Below are 26,706 nucleotides of genomic sequence, written 5' to 3' on the forward strand. Positions count from 1 at the left end.
CAGAAACTACATCTTCCATGTGGAACCACGGCAGCATTTCCAAAGTGAAATATTTTGGTTGTCAGCCAAAATGTTCAGTACTCTAATTTTTTCCAAAAACAGTTTTGTGTGTGCGTGGGGAGCGGAGGGGAGGGGTTGGGGGAGAGAGGAGACATTTTCCAACCAGCTCCACTCATGTGCTTAACTTTACACATGGGAGTTATGCCACTGACGTACCAAGGGCCCCACCCAGCTTCCGTTGAAATCAACAGCAAAACTCCCAATGATTTCAGAATCAGATCCAGAAAAAAAAAAAACCTTCTACTGGCACAACCATGTTAAAATACATCTCTCTCCACCAACGATCCGTATCGCGAGTTCCAGCTGGCCTTTGGCAACCAGCTGCAACGAGGCCTACACCACAAGGAGATGAGGTTACCTTTAGCGTGTCAAAGCCCTTCTCTAAGTAGCAGCCGCATTTCTCTCTCTCTCCCGTTGAAGCGTAGAATTTGCTCCACCAGTCAATGAACTCTTCTTCCTGGAGGAGGGGGAAAAAAATGAAGCATCTCTTCTGGGAAACCACCCTTGCAAAAAACCGCACCGTCTAACGTATCCCTGTGCAGACAGCCAACACCAAACCCATGCACCCAGTGATCTGGGGGTGTTGTGTTGTGTGTTCCCCCTTTTGTGCCTGAACCACAGACCTGTGAGTCTGTGGCCTTGTCTACACTACACAGGCTCTACTGATCCAGCTATACCAGCAGAGTTATACTGGCAGAGGCCCCTAGTATAGATGCAGTGTGCGCCAACAGAGTTTTTCTGCTAGCATAACACCACCACATCCCCAAATGACATTATTTATGCCCAAAAAAAGCACTTTTCTGTCGGCACAGCTGCATCTACACCTTGCCAGCACAGCTATGTTGGCTAGGGGGGTGTTTTTTTCACACTCCTAACCAACGGAGCTGTGCTAACAAAACTTTGTAGTATGGACGTGAGCTATTACCGAGCCTTGCTCTTTAACCCAAGCCTTATAGAGTATTTCTTTTCGCTCTGGAGGCTCTGGTTCAATCCTCAGTGTGATGGCCAACGTGGATGCTGTCATACAACGCTTAAGCATTGAGAACTTTAAGAGGTGCCTAGAGCCCTCTGAATCTCACCCAAGAGTGGATCTAAGATGCTCTTGAGAAGAAGCCACCAGCATTTGTTTCCAGATAGCAGCTTTTGGTCAACCTTGGTGGCACTCAGCTAGGGAACCCCAGGTAGATGCGTGGACCGGTTATAATATTAGCCTCCAGACTAACATGGCCATGTGCCGCAGAATGCTGAAGGTATGTGCCTAAATATCTTATAAACTAAACCCACCCCCCCTCTGCAAGCTTAAGTGGTAAACTTCTGGGAGCTGGGACTGTCCTTTTGTTCTGTACAGCACCTGGTGCAGTGGGGTCCCGGCCCAAGTCTGGGTCTCCTAGACACTAGCATTGTACAAAGAGTAAATAACAACTTCATTGCTTAAAACAAATCCTGCTCTCAAAAAACGTCACCTCTCTCTAGAAGAATGTAACAACTATGCAGACCTGTGCAATAAACGGAAATCACCAATCCTATCTAGCTTAGATTTTGAAAGTGAATGGCAGGAGACTCAAGGCCTTTAAGGAGATGTCACCTCGTCTGTTATGTAAACTGGGCGGGATAATGGGCTTTCAGGTCTGTGAATATTATTCCAAGGAGAGAGCCGGCTGCCGGGTTCTGAAAATACGTTGGGTTTTTTTTTATTCTAAGTGCATGATTTTGAAATTTATGCAAGCAAAGATGAAGGGGCTTTGACCGTGATTCATGAAACATTCCTGAAAACTAATGATGTCTTATTTTAGAAGTCCACAAAATTCCATCACACTGACCTAATGGAGGAATCATAGTAGAGATTTATTGGATTTAGATTTTAAGCCAATGGTGCAGGCTTTAAATTGCTGTCTTGAATAGACATTGTTTTTAATAGAAATATTACATAAATTAGCTCTGAGGCCTCCGGTACCTCCTTTTTAAAAAATCTTGCCTTTCATCGCTCCCCTGGTTTTATTGTTTAAAAATCTATGTCCTAACCACCATGGCTTTATTGTGACATTCCACAGGTTCCAAGTTACAAGAAAGCACTTAAACTAATCTGACGACTTACCCATGGTATCTTCTGCAGCCCCAAGACAAAGCATTGGGTTAGATATTTTTGCTGATTTCTACCAATGTTACAAAAAGAAGAGGGGGGGAAAAAAAGGCAGCGGAAGCAGCTGGAATGTTAATAGCGAAGGACATTAATCGTTTTGCCTGCAAATGGAAAAGCCAGTTAAAGCAATGGACCCAATACACATGTGACTGAACAGGGGGATTTGATTTAATAATCAGGCAACAGCCAAAAGCACTTTAAGTGTCTTATCTGGGAAGCGGGGCTGTGTACTGATCAGAGAGCATGAGTGGGAGTCTGGATTTCTTTATTTCCAGCTCTGCTACTGACTCCGTGGAGGCGGGATCCATCTCCTGGGCAGAGATCCAGCACCAGGCCAAGGAACCCCTGGAGCCTCACTTAACCCGACAGCAGATGTAAGTGGGACACACTCCATGTGATGGGCCTCTCTCCACGGGTACATTTTTACCCCAAAAGCAAGTCACTTGGGCTGAGACTTTTCAAAGTCGGGTGCCTGAAGTCAGGCACCTTGATTCATATACAGACTCCTTCTGTGAGGCCCTGATTCTGATGGGCGCTTCGCCACTGACGTCAGCAAGCACCAGATCAAGCCTGGGTGGCCTAATTTTTCAGACATGCTGAGCAGTCATGACTCCCATGGATGTCAAGGAAATTTGCCATTCTGTGCCTCCGTTTTGGCCTCCCGATCTGTAAAATGGGGATAACCTTTAGCTAACTCGCAGTGATGTTTGCGGGGGCTCCGTTAATGTCTGGAAAGTACTGAGATCCCTGCATAAGAGGCACTAAAGAAGAGCATCACATGAATCTATTTAGCTCCATCTATTTAGCTTAACAAAGAGAAGGTTATGGGGTGACTTGATCACTGTCTATAAATACCGACAGGGAGAACAAATATTTCATAATGGGCTCTTCAGTCTAGCTGGCAAAGGTCTAAAACGATCCAATGGCTGGAAGTTGACGCTGGACAATTTCAGGCTGGAAATTTTTCACAGTGAAGGTCATTAGCCATCAGAACAACTCACCAAAGGCTGCAGTGGATTTGCCATCCCTGGCAATTTTTAAATCAAAAGATCTACTCTAGTTCAACTAGGAATGAATAATACCGGGACGTCCTAAGGCCTGTGTTATGCAGGAGGTCAGATTAGATTTTCACAGTGGCCCCGTCTCACCTTAGAATCTAGTCATCAGTTTTATTTTACCACGTGACGTGTGGCGAGGGAGTGCTGCTTTAAGGCAAAATGAATGGTTATATTTAAGAGAAAGTAATTCAGGTTCTAAGAGCATCTAATAAATAACAGCATTTTACAGATACACGGCACCTTCCAGCTGACGCGCTCCACGTCTTTTTGAGACTAAGGACTTGATTCAGCAAAGCACTTAAGCATGTGTTTAACTTTAATCATGTGCTTAAGTCCCATTGAAGTCTCTGGGACTCAGGCCTATACCTAAGTACCTTCCTAAATCAGGGCCTAAATTCAGCCTTACAAAGAGGGCCAGCCCAAGGCATACATGCCCTTAAATCCTACATAAGTTCTCAAAGTAGGACTTACAGGGGGCTTAAAAGAGCATGCTGTCTTTGTGCAGGCCCTCACGTCAGGGTGTGTTTCGCTCAACTGAACTGAGCCTCACAACCCGGTTCTGAGACAGATCGGTCTTGTTGTTAGAGCAGGTCAGACGGTTTTTGAGACACAAGCCCAAAACCCTACAGGGAGTCACTAGCAGAGCTGGCAACACAACCCAGGAGCCTGGATCTGCAGTTCCCTGCTCGAACGATAAGACGCCCTGCAGGAGTACACTTAATTACGGTGCAAAGTGTCGTTAAAAAGACAAAAATCAGGTCCTTGCTTTTCGACCGACCAAGGCCTACCATCAGGCAGATGGGTTTCCCGTTATGGGGATAGCATCCGTCAGACCTAGCACTGGGTGCGGAACACAGAGCTGTGTTGGGTTCTAGGGTCCAGCAGGGCCAGGCCACGAGACGTCGTGTCTTGCTTTTCAATGAATCGTCCGTGCGGGCAATTTTTTAACTGCTGCTCCTCCCAAAGCTCCCGTGCATCGTTTCAGGCAGCGTGACACACAGCCCCACACCCTCAAACGTCATGCATCACAGCAGATTATCCCCATGCAGAGAAAATGTCAGTGCAGGAGGTTAGTGTCACTGCTAGGACAGGGCCTGGAGGCACATCAACCGCACTGATGTCGAAAGAGTTACCCCAGCGATGAATCTGGCCCATGGACCAGACCCCTGCTCCCAGAAGATTCCTCCACAATTCCCATCATGGAGCAGCCTCTCCATGGGCCTGGGGTAGCCAGAAGTCAGTCATTTGCTCCCATCACCTTCCCTTCTGGCAGATCATGCATCGCACACAACACCAATGTACTGGGGCCTGCAACAGGGTGGCTGGCACCTGCTCCCTCCAGGTGTCTATGCGGGGAAGTGTCTCTTTGTAGAGCCCTGCCCCCTTATCCCAGAATTCCTTGCTGTCCCAACTTCCCTTCCAGGCTGCAGTCATTATAAGCCTGTGATGGACCTGGGCTTGTCCTTAAAGGGCCAGAACTCTGTTACAGGGCCATTCTGCCCATTCTCATATCATCCTTTAGGAAAATGAAGCTATGTTAGCCCTGTGCAGCAGCACAGACCAGCAGCATGTACATGAAGATGCAGAATTGAAGAGGAGGAAAATCCTGCTCATCCATCTGCAGGCAATGAAAAAGGGTGCGGCAGGAGGGTTGGCCTGTCCTTTGATCAGCACCCAAATTATTTAAGGGTAGAGCTGTGAAATGATCCGCTCGTGGAGTTTCAGGCAGTTCTTCCTCCCCACTCTGTCATTAGTTCTCCACCGTGAATTTTTGCTATCTTACCAAAGGTGGACAAAATGGTACTTGTTTGGATCTAAATAATGTCGACGCTTGGAAACGGATGAGGGAAAGGTTTTGATGGGAGTTTGTGAGCCTTCCCGGAAGCATAACACACCCAGGCTCACACTGACTGCTTCCATGTCATAATACGGCCCCTAAGAAGCCTGACTGCAGTCTCCTGTCTACAAGCTGATCCAGGGTATCGGAGCCTCTGCAGCGTTTTCTTCCACAGTCCATCATTCTCTAACGCCACTTCATGCAGCGGTGCGTCATCTGCCAAAGTGGTACAATGGCCCGTGACGTGCAAGATGCTCGAGGGACTGACCACAAGAATGCTAAAAGCTTGGGGGGGGGGAAGGGAGAAGGGGGGAGGCTGGACTTCGTTTCAGAGCGAGATCTCAGCTATCAGTTTCAGCTGGGGATATCCAATCCTGACAGCTCTTCCAGCTAATAGCAACAGGATAAGCCGTAAAATATGTGCTCTGATTTGGAAGTAGCAAACACAGCAAATAACCAATTATTCCAAATAGTTTACAGATTTCAACTCCCCTTTTTTTGGCCCATGTTATCCTCACTAGCTTGTCATGTGATGAGTTATTTGTATTTGTTACAACTAACGACACGACTAGCCAACAAAATCAAAAGCCTTGTAATGATTTGGGCAAACAGCGTAGGATCGTTCCCTCTGCTCCAAATTATCATGCTTATTTTATATTACAGCAGCACCTAGAGACCCCAACCAAATTCAGCATCTCATTATGCAAGGCACCTTATATGTGCACAGTGAGAGACAGGTCTAGCCTCACACAGACTAAGGTGGGCAGAAAGGAAGCATTGCCAGTCCCATTCTACAGGGAGGGACGCAAGGCACGGAGAAACCCCGGGTACATCTACACAATGGCTGGGAGGTGTGACTCCCAGTTCGCACAGATGTACATGTGCTAGTGCCTGAGAAGAGCAGGGTGGTCCCAGCAGCATGAGCTCCTCAGAGACTCTAGGCACATCTCTGGTCGCCTGGCCTGAGCCAGTGCAGTCAGACTACTGTTTTTAGGCACTGGCACACATACCTCTCCTGGGAATCATGCGACACAGCTGCTCTATATATGTACCCTGAGGTCAAACAGGGAGTGTGTGAAAGGCAGGATCTGGACTCAGAACTCCTGAATCCCAATCCAATTCCTTCTCCTTCTTCTCAGCTGGAGCCCCCTCTGGATAAATGTTCTTTAAAGCTCAGCACTGTTTCCTTGAAGGCCTGTGCCTCATTTTCCATTCACCGACACCAGTGCAAACTGGGGATAACGCCACTGCCGTCAGCAGAGGAACACTGGTGTCAAAAGGGTGTGACTGGAGAACCAGGCCCGTTCAAGAGAACAAAAAATGGAACAAATGGAAACTGGAGACTTTCGATGGGAATCAGGTACCAAGTGACATTTTGTGCCTTTGAACTGCTTCCCCCCAGCACTCCCACTGTAATCAGAGAGAGGGAATGGGGCCCAGGATCGCCAACCCTGAAAAGAAAGAGCTGTACAGTGTATTAGGGGTGTGCGTCTGTGAATTCAAAGCAAACAGGCATTTCCAAAGGGAAATACTTGGGAAAATTTGGAAAAATTTCCAAAGGCAAAAAGGCATTTACAGTCATTGACAATTCATAGATTGTAAAGCCAGAAGGGAGCACCATGACCATCTGGTCTGACCTCCTGCACGGCACAGCCCAGAGAATTTCACTGAGTGATTCCTGCATCCAGCCCATAACTTCTTTTCGTATCTTCACAGTGGGCGAAATCCGCCACGGTGCAGCACAGACAAGCACAGAGGCTCTGCACCCATCAAGCCCGACTTTGCAGGGGTAAGTGGTGCAGAGGCTCTCAGCACAACGGGGAATTTCACCGTGTTGGCGTGAAGGCTCACAAAGGGCAAGCATTGAGGTGAATAGTGGTCAAAAGCTATTGGATTGTAAAGTTTGCTACTTTCTCTGTTAGTTAGTTGCAAAAATGATCCATTCAGGGAACAGAAGCAGTACCACGTGACCAGCCAAAAACAGCACCAGTTGCAAGACTGTAAGATCTTTGGGGCAGAGACTGCATCTACCCACATGCTCTGTACAGTCCCTTGCACAATGAGGTTTCAGCCAAGGTTGGGGTGCTTCTGGGCACTACTGCAGTACTAACGATAATTGAAAACAATAATAATGTGAATATCTGCAATGAACATCTAGAGACAGCAAAGTCTGCAGTGGCAACATTTACAAATAACTTCAAACAATAAATAAGTCTGAGAATTTCATCAGGCAAATGTTGAAATATTGGCATTTCCTGGGGGATGGGAACTATACTTACAGAGGTGCTAGTTGCAACTCCATAGTAAAGGCTGAATTGATCTGTGAGCTCACAGCAGGGATTCAGCCTCCGTTACGTATGGAAAATCCAGCATACCTCCCCTCAACATACAGCACTTCTCTCTGAATCCATAACTAACGTTCTGAGAAATTACAAATACATCTGGAAACTAGCTTAGCAAATGCAATTTTAAAATAGGTCCTTTAATAAATATTTGCCTCTGTGTCTGTCTTCCCTTTATCCCGAATTATCTAAATAACACAGACTCTTCAAACTTCCCACGTAGTTAACATTCATGGAAATCTTGTGCCTATGCTACGCTTGAAGACATTCAATTGAAATAAACTAAGATTGTTGTATCGAACTGTTATGCTTTATACAGCCTACGGATAGGATCGGGTAAATGGCTCATGGAATTCTTAAGTGGACCGATTTTAGACATTGTCGCTCTTCCTCTACAACTAATCTGCATGCAACAGTCCTATTGGCTGCAGTGAATTAGGGGTAGGAGGGTGATAGGGATAGAGCGTTCTCATTGGTAGATGACTTGGTCTAGGCATCACTGCACTTTAAAGGTTCCATAGCCACATGCTGGCTTGAGCATCAGTCTCCAAAAGACTGCACTGCATGCTGGAGGGAGCATTGCAGTGAGAAGGGAGGAACGCTGCACCAAGGGTTGGATTTTTTTCCTAAAAGATCTCTCCTAGGAATTATTTTGGGAAAGTTCTATGGGCTGTGCTGGATGGTCAGAAGGGTCCCTTCTGGCCTTGGAATCTATGAATCAGTGAACTTGAGGTAAAAATCCCATTAGGACATGCCCTAAGAAATGGATACACTAGTCTTAATCCTTGGTTCACCACGGGTGGCAAATCCACAGCCTCCCTTCTCATCTTGTCTCTTTGTCCTCCAGGGCCAAGGGGACAAAACCAGACCCAGTGGAATCCGGTGGGACCCTGTGGACTTCAGAGGCATTGCATCTGCAGAATTTTTGGCCATAATAGTTTTTCCAAATATTTAACTTAAATTTTCCCAGCTGCAGCCCCTAAGCCTCATTCCTAAGCAACAAAAGATCCTGTTTTCGTGCAAAGATCCTTGGCAATAAAGAACAAGGAGACAAGAAGGGTCAAAAATAGGGTGTCTCAGTGGTGCGATTTCGGAAACAGAATGGTTTCCAAGGTTTTCCCCGGGAGGCGTCAGCAGGTCTTTAGAACATGAGGTTTATTATATTTAATCACATTCTTGTAGGGTCCCAGCACAGGGCATTGGAATCGGTTTATTACTGCCTAATATTCCATAGCTTTTATTTTAAATTAATGACTTACAGCTTTTTTTTCTTTTCAAAATTTCACTTGAACTAAAACGAAAACATATTCACCTAAATTAAAGATGCTGATGACGGGGTGAGGGAAAAGGCTATTTATGGGCTTTTGTTTCCATATTCTGAATCCCAGCAAAGCCACCCATTCTGCTTTCGGCGTGGAAAAAGGAGACCACTTTGGGGAAAAGGCACATTTTCTGGGCATAAGAAATACATTGGCTTTTAAAAGTAATTGTGTGCATTCAACAAGACAGATGTATCTGTGTAAAGGAGCTGTGAAAGAAGGTATATAGCACACTCTACCATATCTGTATAGATACAACTGTATTTTTGCACGCAAAAAGCTGCAGCAGCTACAAAAACCCACAATGCAACAAATGTAACATACTCCTTCAACTACCTGCTCGGTTCAGCCTGTGAAAGCCCATTGTGGTCTCTCTTGGCAGCAGAACTTCAGCCTAGCCTTATCAAATACATGGGGATTTATTGTGCCTAGTCCCAGAGAAACACAAAGTTCAAATGCAGACTTGGATCTGAACTTCTTCAAAGGCTTTGGATCTGGCCCTTCCTTATTATATACATGATCAAATATAAAGTCATGGCAAGGCAGCGTTGGTGGGGAGGGATTAATTGGATTTATTGGATTTAATTGGATTTAGTCCAATTAGGAAAATGGAAAGCAGTGCAGCTAAATTCTGACCTCAGGGGTGCAACTTCAACAGGAGCAGAATTTGCCCTATAGTTTATGGGTCAAATTCAACCATGGTCTAAGCAGATGGAATTATGTACTGATATAGAACAGGACCACTGCAGGTCTCCAAAGTTACACCTCATGGCTATCGACACAGAGCAAGGGACACAATTTTATCACCCTGTCCGGAAGACAAAAACTACCCAAACATTTGATTTTGCAAAAAATTCAAGGTGGGAACAAGATACTCCGCTTTGTTACAAATGCGCAAGAGGTGGGCTGATTTTATACCAACCATGGGTCATCCATGCATATGACTCTAACCTTCGGAGCACTTCTCTAGACCCGGGGGACCAGCCTTAATACATTTTATAAGCTCTTCCCACAAATGATAAGAAAACGTATCATTTGGACAAATGAACTGGGGAAATAAGATCGAGAGCATCATAAACTCTCATGCAGGATCTGGGTAACAGTCACCTAATCAACCGTCTTGGACTCAAACCTGTTTCCCTTCTTCTTCGGAAGGCTAACCCTCCAGAGTGTACATCGGTGCGCAATCATGACAGGACTAGGAGGAAGGCTGTTTCCTGATCCTCCACCCTCCATCCCACCTCGTTTTCTTTGACTTTAAGGGAAGTGATTGATGAAAGACAGACATAACAACAAACTGTCATTTTCCTAGGAGATCAAAGGAATCTTTTAGCAAAAGCCATGGTTCAATTTTTGGAGATTTAAAAAAAAATGATCCTCTTTATCAAAACCAGCCAGCCCACGTCAGTAAGTCAGAAATGAAGCAATACCTACATGGAGATCGGCCCGAGAAGCTGGCATGTTAATTATAGCGGAGCTGGTCATGCCTTCTGCAAGCTACAAATTAAAATGACTGGTTAGCAATGGGGTTAGGGAATCACAGTTCAACATACAATAGCAAAAGCAAATTTTAGAACATAATTAATGAATCAAAACAATGCAAAAGCCTTCAGAATAACAGCGCCACGCTCTCCCAAGATTGGACTCTGCCACCGTGAGTGGAGGATGTAGGCCATGATTTGTAATCGTTTCCATAGGGTTTTTTTTTAGGATAAGCTAAAATGTTCAGGAAAATCCAAATCTGAGTACCACACAAGTTGGGGAGGGAGGGTTTAAGTGAATTTAGTGCTGAGGAAAAGAGACAGGTTGACAGCCTGGAGACTGATCAGGGACAGCACAGACAATTGCAGGCCAAATGTCCCCGGTGCTGCCTTACCAATGTGTCTTCCTGCCCTGCACGGCTCGGAGGAGTGTGATGAGCACCATGTCATGCATGACTTTGCTATCAGGGGCAAGTAAGGTCTCAGATCATCCCTGCAGGGGGTGGTCACCCCGGGGGTTCCAACTGGGCTGGGTTGTTCTGCTGTTCAGTGTGATGATTCCTGTCTATGCTGACAGCTGACTCGAGACTAACATCATGCTAGCTAACACGAGGCTGTGCTCTAACGTCACCTAATTTTCTAGCAGAGATGAGGTCTGAGTGGGAGGGACGAGAGTTCGGTCTCCAAGGCCCAGTCTATCCTTGGCTTCTCTTCTAAAACTGGGGGCCAATTGTAGTGGTTTTTCTGTGACTGTCCACTGGAAACTGCACGGCCACCCACGCTACATAGGAGCCATGCACAAGGCCGAAACGTGTTGTGAATACGGTCTCACACCTAATACAAGATGGCAGCTCACCCTGTCGACACACAGGACCTGAAATGCAATGAGCCACGTTCACTGCTGATGCCAATGGTGTCAGCAGAGATGAATGAAGCCCCAGAGTGTTTTAGCACAGGTCCTTAGGAAATTCATGAGCCGGATCTGTTCTAAACAAGCGCTGAACGGAGCTGCCTGCCCTGGGCGAACAGGCAGCTGTCTGTTTAGATTGTCTGTTTGCCACCACAGCTAATGCGGCAGGCTGAAAGTGGACCAACATCTCAACATCCCTGCTTTGAGCAGGGGGTGGGTCTAGATGACCTCCTGAGGTCCCTCCCACCTCTATCATTCTATGAGTCTCTGAAAAGGAGGAAATGTCTGAACTGCACATTTCTTCTGGGGGGTGAGAAATGGCAGGACAAGCAACGGGAGATGCTCACCAAGAGACAGTTATTGACTTGAACATGCAGCTGAACTTGACAAGTGTCCCATCAAGCTCGTGGTCTAAAGTATATTTTAACACAGTGATGTATCAACCGCCCCGTCCATGGAGCGAAGCATCCAAGGGGCTGTGAAGAGGAGCAGATTGCAATAAGTGTGACGTGTTGGGGACAGCTGATTCTAGAGCCAGACTCTAGAGTGGAATCCCACCATCTGGTGTCTGAACCTGCTTTGGACAGGGGCTCAAGACACGAAGTTTGGATCCAAACTCTAGAGCATCTGAAGCTGCTTAGGATCCAGGGGTCTGGCACAAGGAGGGAGACCCATCCCCTGGTTCTTGACTGGAAAATCACCAACACCCCGAGCAGGGGTCCGGGTTTGGGCTTCGGTTTCAGCCCCTCCCTCACGAGCACCCTCCAGGTTTCCGGCAGATGAAACTCAACCTGGGAGCCTTGTGATCTGTTACTCATCACCTTCACCAGTGGAGCCAAGAAGATCTTTCCCACCTGGGGGGCCGGCTGGTCAGAGCGTGTCTCAATTGAAAAGCACCATGAGCTCCTATTTTCCAAAGTGCTCTGTGCCCACAACAGGGGGACCGATTTCCCAGAGCCCAGCTCACATTCAGGCACCTACGCGACTTTCAAAAGAGCTCACGGAAAACAACGAGAGCTGCCGGAGGCTGGGCACATTTGGAAAACTGGGCGCTCATTCCGGTGTCTAAACGGGTGCTGGGATCTTCTGGAAAACCTGGCTGCCAACTGTGGGCGTTGAGCCCTTGTCAAAAGTCTGGCCCCTGGGCTTCTCTTAGAAGGGTTTAGTACAACTGGGCGCCAAGGCATCAGACAGGAACCCGACAAGAGAGTGCTAGAGAGCCTGGCTGGAGTATAGCTTCCTTCTTAGAATCATGGAATCAGAGATGATGAAAGTTGGAAGGGACCTCAGAAGGTATCTCGTCCAGCCCCCTGCTCACAGCAGGACTAACCTCAGCTATATCAGCCCAGCCAGGGCTTTGTCTAGCCTCAGCTTAAAAACCTCTAAAGATGGAGATTCCACCATCTCCCCAGGTAACCCATTCCAGTGCTTCACCACCCTCCTAGTGACAAAGTTTTTCCTAATATCCAACCTAGACCTCCCCCACTGCAACTTGAGACCATTGCTCCTTGTTCTGTCATCTGCCACCACTGAGAACAGCCTAGCTCCATCCTCCCTGGAACCCCCTTTCAGGTAGTTAAAGGCTGCTATCAAATCCCCCCTCATTCTTCTCTTCTTCAGACTGAACAAGCCTAGTTCCCTTAGCCTCTCCTCATAAGTCTTGTGCTCCAGCCCCCTCATCATTTTTGTTGCCCTCTGCTGGACTTTCTCCAACTTGTCCACATCCTATTTGTAGTGGGGGGCCCAAAACTGGACAAAATACTCCAAATGTGGCCTCACCAGTGCCGAATAGAGGGGAATAATCACTTCCCTCAATCTGCTGGCAATGCTCCTACTAATGCAGCCCAATATGCTATTAGCCTTCTTGGCAACCAGGGCACACTGCTGACTCATATCCAGCTTCTTATCCACTGTTACCCCCAGGTCCTTTTCTGCAGAGCTGCTGCCTAGCTCGTCGCTCCCCAGTCTGTAGCTGTGCATGGGATTCTTCGGTCCTAAGTGGAGGACTCTGCACTTGTCCTTGTTGAACCTCATTAGATTTCTTTTGGCCCTATCCTCCAATTTGTCTAAGTCAAACTTCTTTATCCTATCCCTACCTTTTTTTTTAGGGTATCTACCACTCCCCCCAGCTTAGTGTCATCTGCAAACTTGCTGAGGGTGCAATCTACCCCATCCTCCAGATCAGTAATGAAGATGTTGAACAAAACCTGCCCCAGGACCGACTCCTGGGGCACTCTTGCAGGTCTCTGACTGTTAATTTCTTTCTCTACTTTATTAACCATGACATTTCTAATGCATTATGTACGCGTTAACAATGGTCACTGACTGCACACATTTTTTTTAAACAGCCTTACCGTCCCACTAGAGAGAAGGGTGCACCTTGGCTCGGCAGGATCAGAGGCCGTTTTTAAAAACAAAGACAACAATGCGATCCTGTTCCCAAATTACATTAATCTGATGTGCAAGGAACCCGAACCAGGCTTGGCAAGAAGGGGAGTAAACAGCTTAGACACACACCGAGAATACGCAATGCATTCGAGATGAAGGGAAAATAACCCTTTCCCTTGCTTCAGACACAATCGGACCCTCAGTACAAAGCATCCACTCTTCTCCACCTGTGTGTGTTCAGGCGTGAGGCAGACAGGAAATCCATACACGGCCTGGTAACGTTTCCATTTTCCACAGACAAGACAGAAAAATGCCCCACACACCTTTGGACCTGCCTGCTTGAGAGATCACTTCTCCCATCACTTCTCCCATGCTCATTGCAACCATTGAAGGCACCTCAACTGACAGCTACTATGGACTCATATTATAGTAGTAGCTAAAGGCTACTGATTTAGATAGTGTCATGTAGATGAGTTGTCCCATCAAAACTCTACACACTATTAAGCTTTTCTCCTTTGTCCTCCTATTTCCTTATTTTAATATCTGAATTTTTCGATCCAGGGTTGTTGAAGGGGTTTCCCTCTTCCATAGCATTCAAAGAAAGTTCTCAAGCTATCAGATTTTGTGACAGCAACACCACCAGCCAACTCCAAAAAGTTCCAGCAGATTTCTAAGTCTGAGAGTTCTCTTTTTTCTTTCTTCTTTGTAAAACTCTGACTTGATAAGTTAATTTTTCTAGTACCAGAATATCCCACACTTTTTGATACCAGTCAATAAGTTGAAGGGAGTCACTCCTCTTCCGCCACCTTGCTATGGCAGTTCTAGCAGCAACCAGGAGATGAGTGAGCAATTCTTTAGGGCTTTTATAAGATACAGAGTTTTTAGGACAATTTAACAAAAATACTAAGGAGTTATCTGACAGCTGACACCATTATCTCCTATATGGAGTCTCCAATGGCTTTCCAAAATGTCTTAATTTTGGGGCAGGCCCACCAGATATGCTCCCATTTCACTACATACTTTCCAGCATTTTTCCCAGCCCTGTACTATAAGGGGAGATAGTAGCCACTGATAAAGAATTTTAATGTACTTTTCTTTTATTAACTTGTTTATTGAGGTGGAGAGACAATCACTCCATGTGTTCTCCCATTCCTCAATTTTGATGTCTACGTATACATCAATTTTCCATCTTTTCATGAATGTACTTATTTCCTCTAGGTAACAGTTAGTGATTACTTCGTTAGGAGTGGAGATAAGCCTTTGAATTTCATGGATGCAATGAGCAGTTTTTCAAATTTTATCCATTTTTGCCTTAGGTTTGCCTTTTTATGGGGCTGGGTTGAAAAATGTCTCGACAATATTGAAATACTGGAATTTTGGTGTCTTTTGCAAGGTGTAGTTCCACAACACACACATTAAAATTAAAACTGGAAGCTACTTCCTGCTCAGGGTTCTTTGAGACACACCATATTCTCTCTGTATGTCTTCTAGAGACTGAAAGATCTTTGGGGCCAGAAATTACAGCAATTTTTGTACCCTGCACAAATACTCAGTGCTAAAATAATAACAGTAATTGTCCTTGGTTACTGATTAAAACAGACATTCGGGAGCAACTAACAAAGAAGCAAAGACACAGGACAGGAAAAGGTTAGGAAAGCATGAAAGATTTACTTTACAGCTAACAAAGCAGAAGCAAGTTTTGCGTAACATTGAGCTCTGTGGATGGTAAATGCTTTACAAAGGATGGCAAATATCATCACTGCTGTTTTACAAGTGAAGAAACCTATAGCACCGAGAGGTGAAGTGATTTGCTGGCAGAGCCAGGACAAGAATCCAGCTCCTTCACCTGTCGGGCCAAAGCCCTACGTACTGGAATGACTGTACGAGACTATAAAGCCTACACAGATTGTATCTCTGGAATATAGATATGTGCCATGTAGAGTCCCTCGTTCCTACAGAACACAGGCACATAGACAAGGAAGTTGTCAGGTTAAAGAAAAAAAGATGAAAGAAAAACAACTTCTGATCGATATGTTTTGGACATTTTGTGCCAAATTCTCGTAGATCCAAAGCCTGAAAGGACCATAATTAGATCTAGTCTGACCTCCTGTATAGCACAGGCCATCACTGATGCATTAACCCAGCCACACAGCTGTCTAGACAAGGATTTAAAGGTTAAACATGTTGACTAACACCTTCTAAAAGTCTAGTGTAGACAAAGCACATTCCCTGAAGCTGGTCACGTTAAGCACATGCTAAGCTGAACTAGGCCCATACAGTGAACCTGTGATCAAGTGCATGTGAAAAATTAGAAGCCAATGTTGAAAATCTGGGCCATGGAAACTAGAGATGGATTGAGGATGGAGAACTAATCAGAAAGGAGCAACCACCAAGCTCCAAAACCCTGTGCCACCAGCCATCAGCCATCATCCTGGACGCCTCGCGATCAGGGTTCAGACAAGGACACTGAAAGATGACCTCATGACTATAGACACAAGGATACCTAGGGAGGTGGTGGAATCTCCATCTTAAGAGGTTTTTAAGATGAGGCTTGACAAAGCCCTGGCTGGGATGATTTAGCTGAGGTTAGTCCTGCTTTGCACAGGGGGTTGGACTAGATACCTCCTGGGGTCCCTTCCAACTCTAATCTTCCATGATCTCTGTGCTCACCCAGCCGCACCGCGCGGCAGCCTGTGGCAGAGTGGACCACGTGATATCTGCTAACCTGCTGACATGACATAGCAGGAGCGGATGGCCCAGCTCTGCAGTGACTCTGATTGTCCAACTCCAGCAGAGCTCTGAGTGGTGATGGGTACCGGCCCCTCCGCTCCAAAGACCCGGGACCTGCTGCGTCCCACAGGGATCCGGACTAGCCCCGCTCCTCTTCAATATCTCCAGGAGGCCTCTGGGAGAGGGAGTGAGACCTCCGCTGGGCCCAGCAGCAGATGAAACTCAGCTGTGTGTCTCCCTCTCGCGCACCGCGACTGCTCACACATCAGATTGTCTACAGGAGATTAAGTCTTGGATGAAGAGCAGCCGGCTCAAGATGAATCCGAGCCAGACCAAGTGATGCCGGTCAGGAACTGCTCTGAAGACCTGGTGAAGACACTGTCTCCACTTTCCATCAAAGGCCCCCATCACGGCCCCCAGTGGTCAGGATGGTGTGAACCTTCAGGGCCCCGCCTGACTCCTCGCTAAGCCCAGATGACCAAGGAGCATCGGTTTCCAAAAATGCCTTCTTTCACCGCCAGCTCACCAGGAAACTTCGCCCCTTCCTCCCAGACGAGTGCCCAGCCTCAGTGACTCCTGCGCTCGTCACCTCCAGGCTGCATTACTCTAACTCCCTGTGTCTTGAGCTGAAACTGAAGATGATGCCCCAGGCTCCAGCTGGTACCAACTGCAGCTGCCCACCTTCTCTGTGACTCAGGCCACGGTGAACACGTCAGAGCCATGCTCAAAGTCCCTCCACTGGGTGCCACTCAGCTTCCAATGCTGGATTAAGGCCTGGGTCCTAGTTTTCAAATCAACAAATGGACCAGGCCCCAGCCACACGAAAGAAAGGATTTTGATCTAGGAAGCCCCCTGACAGCTGTGCACCTCCAGGACAGGGCCGAGCACAAAGCCCTAAGCAGAATGCAGGAGATCTGGGGACAAAGCGTTCCCTATCGAAGGAATCCAGCCATGGGGACAATCACCCACAGGCGATCAGGTGAATCCGGGGCCCTGACCGTAGTTTGGAAAGATTTCACCTCTGAAAAAGCTTTCCCACCATAACTGATGCTCCCAGTCCGAACAGCTCCAAAAAAACCCTACCCCAAGCAGAGTTTTGACCCCCGAGAGGGAGAAGAGCTGGAGACTCCAGGAAGGGGGAGTTGCTTATCGCTGTCAGTTTTACATGTAAGCAGCTTGAATACTATGGCAAGGGGCGGCAGGCTAACACCCTAAGAGACACAGATACTTGACCTGGAACACTCCAAAGCCTGGAGGACTTTAGGTCTAGGAGACTGAAGCTGTCTCTGGTTAACGCCTGCAGTGGTGAACTACAGAAGGTTAAGACCAGCAGCAAAAAGCTCAGGTGCATTTTGGAGCCTGCTCCGGAAGCCTTGCTATTCATAGACACCCTCGTCTCTGCGGGGATGTGTTCCTTTGCGATTTCAGCATCTCCTGGCCAAAGCACCCGGTTCTGCAAGGTGCTGTATTGAGAGGCCTCAGCTCCCATGGAAATCAGCGAGGATGAAGGTCACTCAGGTCTTGCAGGATCGAGTGCCAAGTTCTGCATGAAGCCTGCGCAACGAAGCCAGAAACCACGCAAGTTTCGGCTCAGCTTTGAGATTTGATGATACCGGATAAGACCCTTCTACGTTTTGGGGGATCCCTTCTCATGATTAGTGCAGTAATAACCTTAATCCCTTCCATCTAAGGAACTTCTGGTCTCTGCAGGAGTGGTTAAATATTACTCTTATTTAGTCTATGGAGAAAGTGAGGCACTGGGTCCAGAGCTGGAACCAAACTTTCTCTGAGTTTTCATCCAGGATTCATGCGTCAGCTGCTGCCTTCAGACCTGGACCTCGAACTCCTCCCAAAGAGAAGGGGGTTCAGTGCTGGGGGTCAGACCCCTTGCTGGAGCAGCCCCCACCCCAGTGCTGAACGAATGCCGAGGTTTGAAGCGGTTAACGATCAATCCCTCTTTTCTCTTCCCCAGCCCGCTGCTGCTCTCTGGCCTTAAATAAAATTAATGTTTGTTCTCGCCGGTCCTAGATGGAAGGGCATGCTGGAGGGGGGGTGGATCTTGTGGCGCCAGTGGTGACAGGGTGCGGCAAACGGAATAATTATTTGCCCATGACGCTCCACCACATCTAAACAGGATTAATTTTTTGCCATTTAAACAGCCGTGCAATGCCAGGGCATTCTGTATACAGAATAGTGGGGCCTCCCAGCCCCTCTCCAAATAAGCCTAATTAGGAGCAGGCTTAGAGAAGAAACGGCCTGTAGTCTGAGCCGGCGTGTCAGCCTCCCGGCAGCTGCTTCAGACCTAGCGCTCTGCAGACTCTGTCGAGATCAGCTGGAAGAAATAAACTGAGCAGAGCGATGACAGATAGATCAGTAGAGATAGTGGCGGTATATGCTCAAATTAAACAGATACACACACACTCCGGTGCGTGCATTGCTCCGCGCTCCTGCTGTCCTCCACACCAGCACAAAGTGTGATTCGGCAGCAGCATTTGACATTCGACTGACACTGGCGTAAACAGCTGCGCTAGGCGTGCGGCAATGGGGGAATCAGGCAGGCTTCTGAAGAGGTCTCCGCCCCAACCTCCGCTCGGAGGGTGCAATTATTACTATTTGTTGCTTCTGTTGTTCAGTCGTAGGCAAACATGGGAGCGTTTGGGACTGGAATGTGCTGCTGCTGAAGTCAATGGCAAAACTCCCATTGACTTCAGCGATGCAGAATTGGACCTCTGAGGGTATGCCTGCATGATCTCCAGCAGACACAGCTGAGCCAGCTCGGTTCCTGGAGCACTGATGTCGCAGCAGTGTGGGCTGTATAAACCTGCTCATCTCCCTGGATGATTACTAGCAGCACGAGCTCACGCCGCGGCTGCTCACCCGAGCTAGCTAGATTGAAGCTCGCCCAGGCATGTCAACTCAAGCTGCAATCACAACCAGCGACTGCAGTGTAGACAATACCCTGAGATGCCGGAATAGCTGATTTGTGCTTACATGTGTGTGTGTTTGTAGTTAATTGTGCCCCAGCACTGGGGGCAGCCTTTTAAAAATAAACAGGCGTTCCTAAGGCATATGTCTATTTATGTCTGTCTGTACATCTATCGATCTAACCCCTGCAGTGCCTGTCTCTCTCCAGCATACTGCATACGTGTAAGCATGCAGACATCTAGAGGTGCACAACAAAGAGTAAATGGATCAAAAATCATTTTCTCAATTTAAAAAAAAAAAAAAAAAAATCGGATTTTTCAATGAAAATGAGAACCCCGGCATTGAAATCTTTCGCTTTTCAAAACAAAATAACCAAAAAAGATTCTGAATTTTTAGGGATGCCCCTTGCTCCCTCTTTCTCCTCCCGACCCTCATTTTTCAGGAACAAAATGAAAAAAGGAAAAGAGTGGAGAAAGCGAATGAGAAGCGTGGGCAGGAGGGACCAGCATGAGGAAGGACGGGGAAGTGGAAACTTTCTTCAGTTTTTCCCATTGAAAAAAAAAGCAGAAGAAATCACGAAGGAATGAAAATCTTCTGGGAAAGTTTCCGGTTTTTGAGAAAACAGCCTTTTTTCGTACAATGAAGAAATAAATTCTGAACAAACCATTTCAACCAGCTCTGCACACCCTAGAGTATAATCAGTAGAAAATCAAGGGGCCAGAGTCCACGGCCGGCACAAGGAGCAGCGACTGCAATGAGAGGAAGGTTGGTTTTGTGGACCGGGGCTCAGGAGATCGGGATTCAACGTCCAGCTCTTCATAGACTCCCTGTGGGATCTTGGACAAGTCACTGCGGGCCAGGCCATCAAAGGTATTTAGACTCTTCCATTGAGCTCAATGGGAGTTCAGTGCCTGGCACCTTTTGAGGATCTGGGCCTTTATCCCTCTATGCCCCAATCCCGCATCTGTAAAATGGGGTCTGTAACCCTCTCTCTTCCCATTTGTCCGCCTTGTCTCTTGATACGGCAAGCTCTTTCGGGCAGGGGCTCTCTCTTGCGATGCATCTGTTCCGGGCCTACCACAATGGGGCCCAGAATTTGGTTGGGGCTCCCTTAAAGATTAATAACGATGGGCAATCGGCGTGTTGCCCGAGGACAGACGGGCGAATCAGGCTTTAAAGACAGCAGCCACCCACGCGTCAAGGGACATTCTGTCCTCGTGGGGAGAGTCTCACAAACCCAAGACAACTTAAGGGGGGGGAAACAGCCGACACGCCCAGACGTTTCAGAGTTTGCCCCCAAGACAATGACCACGCAGGCTGTGACGCTGACTCCGTGCCCAGGGCCTGGGGGCGCTTCTGTCGGGGCAGCGACTGGTGGGTAACAGCTGGGCCCACACTGTCGGCTTTATCAGTGCTTGCTCGTGAGGTGCTGCTGGAGGCTGGGTGAGCCACGGGGGGGCAGGCAGGGGTCTTTACGCTGGCGGTCCTGATGAGGATCCAGCCCCTCTGCACTAGAGACTCTAGGGAGTATCCCACCTCGGTGAGATTCCTCCTCGCTAGGAGGCCTTAATCCGTGGGGGAAGGGAGCAGAGACTCCATGGGGAACCAACCAGCCTGAGAGACAGGAGCGTTTTGCAGGCTGCCATGAGGATAACAACTTGCCCAGGCCACACCTCCTTAATGTTTTCCACCCCTAGCCTGAGGTAAGGGTCTGTGTCCCCGGCTAACGCTGGATCTGAAGGGAGCTTGTCTGTATCTCTGTGCCTTGCAATGGAAGTGCTGCGAACAGAGCACTTGAGCGACTGGGCCTAACAGGACGGGACACAGATGCCTCCCTTGGCGCGCCGTGCAGAAACTCGCAGCGCAGCTGCAGCCTTGTCTCCGTGCCCGCAAGATTCTCAGCGTGCCGCGCTAATGAAGGGCCTTTATAAGAGGAAATATTTTTTCCCCATTCAAAGGCAGCAATTGGAATAATAAAACGCCAGCAAAATAAAGTTTAGGAATTTTCATTAAGAAGAAGGAGAGGGCAATTAGTGAAGTGGCTTGGATCACCCAGGCGGGTCTGTTTGCCCAGTCTCAGAACGCCAGACTGAGGGGATGGCCAGGGAAAATGAAAGGCAGCAAATCTAAAAATGGATCAAAGGAAATGTTTTTTCTCATAATTAGCCTGGGGAACTGTCTGCCACAAGGTACCACTGAAGCCAAGAGATTAGCAGGACTGGACATGTGTGTGGATGACAGAAATATCCAGGTAGAATAGAAGTTGTTAAAAAAATAATTAACAAGCACTTTGGAAGGGATATAAACCCTCCTGCTTCAGTGTGTAGACCAACCTCTAATTAATGGATGGGCAGGAAGAAAACTTTTTCTGTGGGCAAGTTATTACGTTGACTGTAAGGTTTCTTCCGCTGAAACAGTTGGTACCAGACAGGATACTGAACTAGACAGACCATCAGCTGATCCAGTCTGGCAGTTCCTATATTCCTAAAACAAGGCACTATTTGAAGCTCTTCCCCCAACCTCGAACTCAGCACTCTGTATTACGGTCTGGAAGAGTTCTTTTGACTCTTTCTTCGCCCCCTACCATTCTCTCGCTCTGCTGGGCTTCCCTGGCTCTAGCAGCGCTGTTGAGGCAGAATCAGGGAATATCAGACATCTCCCTCTGAGGCCCGTTCTTGAGAGATCTCTGGCCCAACGGCAATTGGTTACAACCGCTCCATGGAGCTAATAGCCGCTCCATTTCCAGAAATGTCTGGCTAACACGGGCTCTCCAGGCGAGCGTGTTTGATAGCCATCTCGCAAACGCCGTCACCTGCCTGCCCCTCCTTGCAGGCCCACGTGGCTCGCGCTTGCCGCATGTTTCCCCAAACTCGGGTGGCAATTATCCCGGCTGGGGGGGCAGGCCTCTCTGAACGGAAACGCAGAGTCTCCGGGTGGTTTCCTATCACTACCAGAATCTCGCCGCTTTCCAGGTGCCAGACCTGGGCCCCACCTGAGAAGCTCAGAGTGGACAGGCAGACAGGGGCCTTCAGTGTTTGTAATCTCCAGGTCTGGTGGTGCCCCGTCATCTCTGGGGGCCTGTGGGCTGGCGGGTTCACTCCTCTGCCTGGGGAAATACCCCGCCACCCCCAGATCAGCTCACTCAGAGCCCTGGCCTCGGGGCTCAGCTTATTGTGCATGTGGACTGAGAGCAGAAAGCAATTGACCTGCTCCCAGTATGGCTCATGGGCCTCTGGCAGTCCTCAGTCTGGGGATGTCCACAGAGCCTTCCTGCATCCTCCCCACCCACCACAGTCCGCTGCTGCGCTGCCTGCAGTCTGTACCATTGCTATAGCAGACCATTCTCCTATCCTCTCTGGGTCCCAGGCTCCCCAATGGGGCTAGGCCTCTCATCTGTAACGCCTAGCAGGTAATCATCAGAGCCAGTCACCTGATGCTACTCTGTTGGGTCTGATGATTCCCACCACCTGCCTGCCAGCTCCTCAGAGCAGGGATGGCCGGCTGCTCCCAGGCCCGGAAAGGGGCCAGCTGCCCTGTTACAGGGATCTTTCCTCACTTTGAGGTATCTTTGAACGTCCGGCTGCTTGCAAACAAAGCACATTACAAACGGGATGAACTGGGAAACCAGGCAGAAGGAACTAAGTGCAAAAGGACTGCACGTCACGGCCCCAATGCAGAGGCGCTCAGAGCTGAAAAAAGACCATTGCTTCAAACGCAGGCACAGACTCCACCGCCACAGGGCCCCTGAATACCCGTCCAAAAAACAATCCCAGGACTGCAGGCTCTCTCCTCCTAACGGCACCATCCCAGGGTGGCAGCGGTCTGCAGTTCCTATCCTCGTGGCAGATGGCAAAGCTGCCCACAGTATGGGGAAGGAGTATACTTCCCCACACCTGGCAGCAAAGAGAAACCTCAGGGCAACTACTGTACAACAAAGAGAACCCCAGTGGGGATCGGGGACCTTGTTTCCTGGTGCACGGGGCAGCGTGCGTGCAGCCAGTTTAGATGTTGCTGAATTTGGATGCTCTGTCCCACCCGCTGTGATCCATTTCATTAGGAGGCAGTCACCAGCCCTTTGGCTTGGGCTGGCCTCCCGTGAAATCCAAATGTGCTGCAAGGACTAGAGATGGGCACAAATTTTCCGAGGAAAAGGGAAGATTTTTTTGTCCAAAAAGAGGGTTTCATCAAAAACAAAGTATTTCCTTTTTTGACAAAACTTTTCGTTTTCCTGGAAATTTTTCAAACAAAAAATGTTGGGGGGAACTCTTCTTTTTGGTAATTTTTAAAATTTTTGCTTTCAAAATGGTGGGTTTTCCGCCGCTTTCGGTCAGTTTCCCAATTTTGGCCAGTTGGAAGACAGTAACAGTGACTGTAACACTTTCACTTTTAAAACTAGCGTTTTCATCACTTGACAGTGTTACATTAAAAGTGAAAGTGTTTGCCCCCCATTATCTCCCCATTTCTGACCTTTCCCAACATTTTCCGGTTGGGAACAGTAACAGAGCACATGAAAACTGCAGGGGAAAAACTAATTTCTCCCATTTTCAAATTTCCCAGTGGAAAAACCAGAATGTCCCAATAGGACTATTGCAAAAGGGTATTTCCTCAAGAGAACTTTGGCAGGAAAATTCCCAGTTTCTTGGCCAACTCTGGTGAAAATCTTCACCTGCTTTAACTCACAAGACATTGGAAGCATGCAGAGAACAACTTCTCCAGATCACTCCTCCACTGGGCCCAACCTTGCTGGATGCAATCAGGGGCTAAATCTGTCCAGAGAAGTAACTGGAAGGACAGCAAGAATTAATTTGGCCCCAGGTACCCATGTGAATGGTACCTTCCCCATGAGCAGGAGCCTGAGATGCCTCCTGTCTCCCGTGGCTGATGATACAGACACAATTGGGGCTGAATTCTTAGCTTCCCTGTGGTAAATCCAGAGAAATTCTGAAAGAGGTGCTCCAAAATTGAACCACGTGACTGAGAGCAGATCCTGCCCTGCTGTTGCCGATGACGCCCTGAGAAGAGACTGCCAGAAGCGCTGCAGAACTGAAGCCGGAGTGTCCGTTGGTATCTGCTCCTTTCCTCTACCCCCGTCCCTCCAAGCACCACCCTGTGCCCTAAACAAAGATCGCCTCCCACCCCTCGCAAAGCCAACCAACACTGGACCCCCATCCCTCGCCCAGAGCAAATACTGTGCTCACAGATTCCTGGAAACGACCTTCTGAAATACTAGTCAAGCAAACAGGCGCTCCTGAATCAGCTTATTTTCTGGGCTGCGACCTGAACTTTGAAGGACATGCTTGAAGGAAAACGCTAAAACAGCCCAGACCAATCTCCCAAATGTTCTATGGGCGGCCTGCAATACCAATCCACCCTTTGCTAACACACGCCTCATAACCCAGCCACCTCCCTCTGCCCCTCACCAAAGAGTTAACAGCGATCCCTGGGCAGAGGTAGCACGGTCCAGCAGATTAGGCACAGATCTCGGAATCAGCAGACTGCCACTGGCTTGCTGTGTGGTGCTGGGCAAATTACTTCACCTCTGTCTGCCTCAGTTTCCCCATAATAATATAATAATTTACTAGAACTAGACCAAACACAGAATGACATTTTCATGAACGTTTTTGACTACGCCTAACATTTAATAAAAACACCTAGCTCTTCTATTGTGCTTTCCATAAGTAGATCTCAAAGTGCTTTACAAAGGAGATCCTGCGTTTTACAGATGGGGAAACTGAGGCCAAAAAAGGGAAAGTGGCTTGCCCAAGATCACCTAGCAGGTCAGTGGCAGAGCTGGAACAGAACCCAGGTCTCCTGAGTCCCAGACCAGCCCTCTATTCACTTGGTCACGCTGCCTCTGCTTTTGCACAAGGCACCTTGAGTTCTACAGAAGAAGAGTGGTTTTTCATCGTTATTATTAGCGAGGTCTCTGTGACAATCAGGGTCCAGACACCCCAGGGAGAGTGCAGGGGGTCTGAACTCCAAAAAATAAACAATTAAATCAACTGATGTATTGTACAATAATATTGCATGCAAAGTGTATCAAGTGAGGTATTATAAAATAACCGGTGACACGCTGGGTCATGAATATGTGATGTATGGTCAGAGAATCATATAATATTAGGGTTGGATGGGACCCCAGGAGGTCATGATGTATGTGGGATGTACGTACAGATGGTGTGTGAAGGTTTATGTGCTGGAAGTATGTCATAAGATGTTTTGGGGCAGACCTGATAAACAAGCCTGCCTTACACAAAGGAATGTGGATTTACCTGCCTGGGTCAAGCTGCCTGAGTCCTGGACAATGACAGAACATTTACATATAAAGCAAACAAAGCAATCAAGCTACCAGGAGGTGGAGGAAACAGTTTAGTGAGCACACTGGGGGACAGTCTGCACCCCCAGGACCTCTTCCTGGCTCTTGAGGCCAAGACAATGGACTGTGGGAAATACAACGGGAGCCAAAGGACGTTCTAGTTATCCAGCACCATCTGACGCTGTGAACACTAGATCTTCTGAACAGGAAGGGCTGGAGATGTTGTTAGCTCGATGTACGTAAGCAAGCTTTTTAGGCAAAGCCAGAGCTTGCCAGGATCGAGTTTTGGGCACTAGAACGCATGCTATTCTTGGTTTGTTTGTAACCATTCCCATTTCTTTTTCTCTTGCTTAGTATCACTTACAATGCTGTTCTTCATTAATCAACTTCTTCTTACCCTGAGTGTAACGCAGCTCGGTGCTGTTCTATTGAAGTAAACAGTCAGTCCGTAGCTAAAGCAACAGGCTGGTGTGGGGACTGTCTCTGCGGAGGCAGAGAAACTGAATTATTTCTGTCAGTGTCCAGCGAGAGGGACTGGACATGGCAGAGAGACGTCTCTGGAGAACTCGGGTTCACTGATTGTTTACCAGGCTAGGTAAAGACGGGCAGAGTCTCAATGATCTGGAGGATGGGGTAGATTGCACCCTCAGCAAGTTTGCAGATGACACTAGGCTGGGGGGAGTGGTAGATACCCTGGAAGGTAGGGATAGGATACAGAAGGACCTAAACAAACTGGAGGATTGGGCCAAAAGAAATCTGATGAGGTTCAACAAAGAAAAGTGCAGAGTCCTGCACCTAGGACGGAAGAATCCCATGCACAGCTACAGACTGGGGACCAACGAGCTAGGCAGCAGTTCTGCAGAAAAGGACCTGGGGATAACAGTGGACAAGAAGCTGGATATGAGTCAGCAGTGTGCCCTGGTTGTCAAGAAGGCTAATAGCATATTGGGCTGCATTAGTAGGAGCATTGCCAGCAGGTCGCGGGAAGTGATCATTCCCCTCTATTCGGCATTGGTGAGGCCGCATTTGGAGTATTGTGTCCAGTTTTGGGCCCCCCACTACAACAAGGATGTGGAGAAGTTAGAGAGAGTCCAGCGGAGGGCAACAAAAATGATGAGGGGGCTGGAGCACAAGACTTATGTGGAGAGGCTGAGGGAACTAGGCTTGTTCAGTCTGCAGAAGAGAAGAATGAGGGGGATTTGA

The 26,706-nt window shown here is 48.0% G+C and overlaps 1 protein-coding gene across 3 annotated transcripts in view; it reads right to left on the bottom strand.

Annotated features, from left to right (window-relative positions):
* The window catches only part of DYSF (dysferlin), a 273,511-nt gene that overhangs the window by 54,929 nt on the left and 191,876 nt on the right, over positions 1 to 26,706 (bottom strand). For all 3 annotated transcript variants that reach the window (XM_067533631.1, XM_067533629.1, XM_067533632.1), the window contains one exon: positions 419 to 517. In XM_067533631.1, the coding sequence (XP_067389732.1) occupies positions 419 to 517 (99 nt within the window). The remainder of the gene's footprint in view (positions 1 to 418; positions 518 to 26,706) is intronic.

Source organism: Emydura macquarii, unplaced genomic scaffold, assembly GCF_026122565.2.
Source record: "Emydura macquarii macquarii isolate MOO-44397 ecotype Brisbane River unplaced genomic scaffold, CSIRO-AGI_Emac_v2 contig_3345, whole genome shotgun sequence".
Taxonomy (NCBI): Eukaryota; Metazoa; Chordata; order Testudines; family Chelidae; genus Emydura; species Emydura macquarii.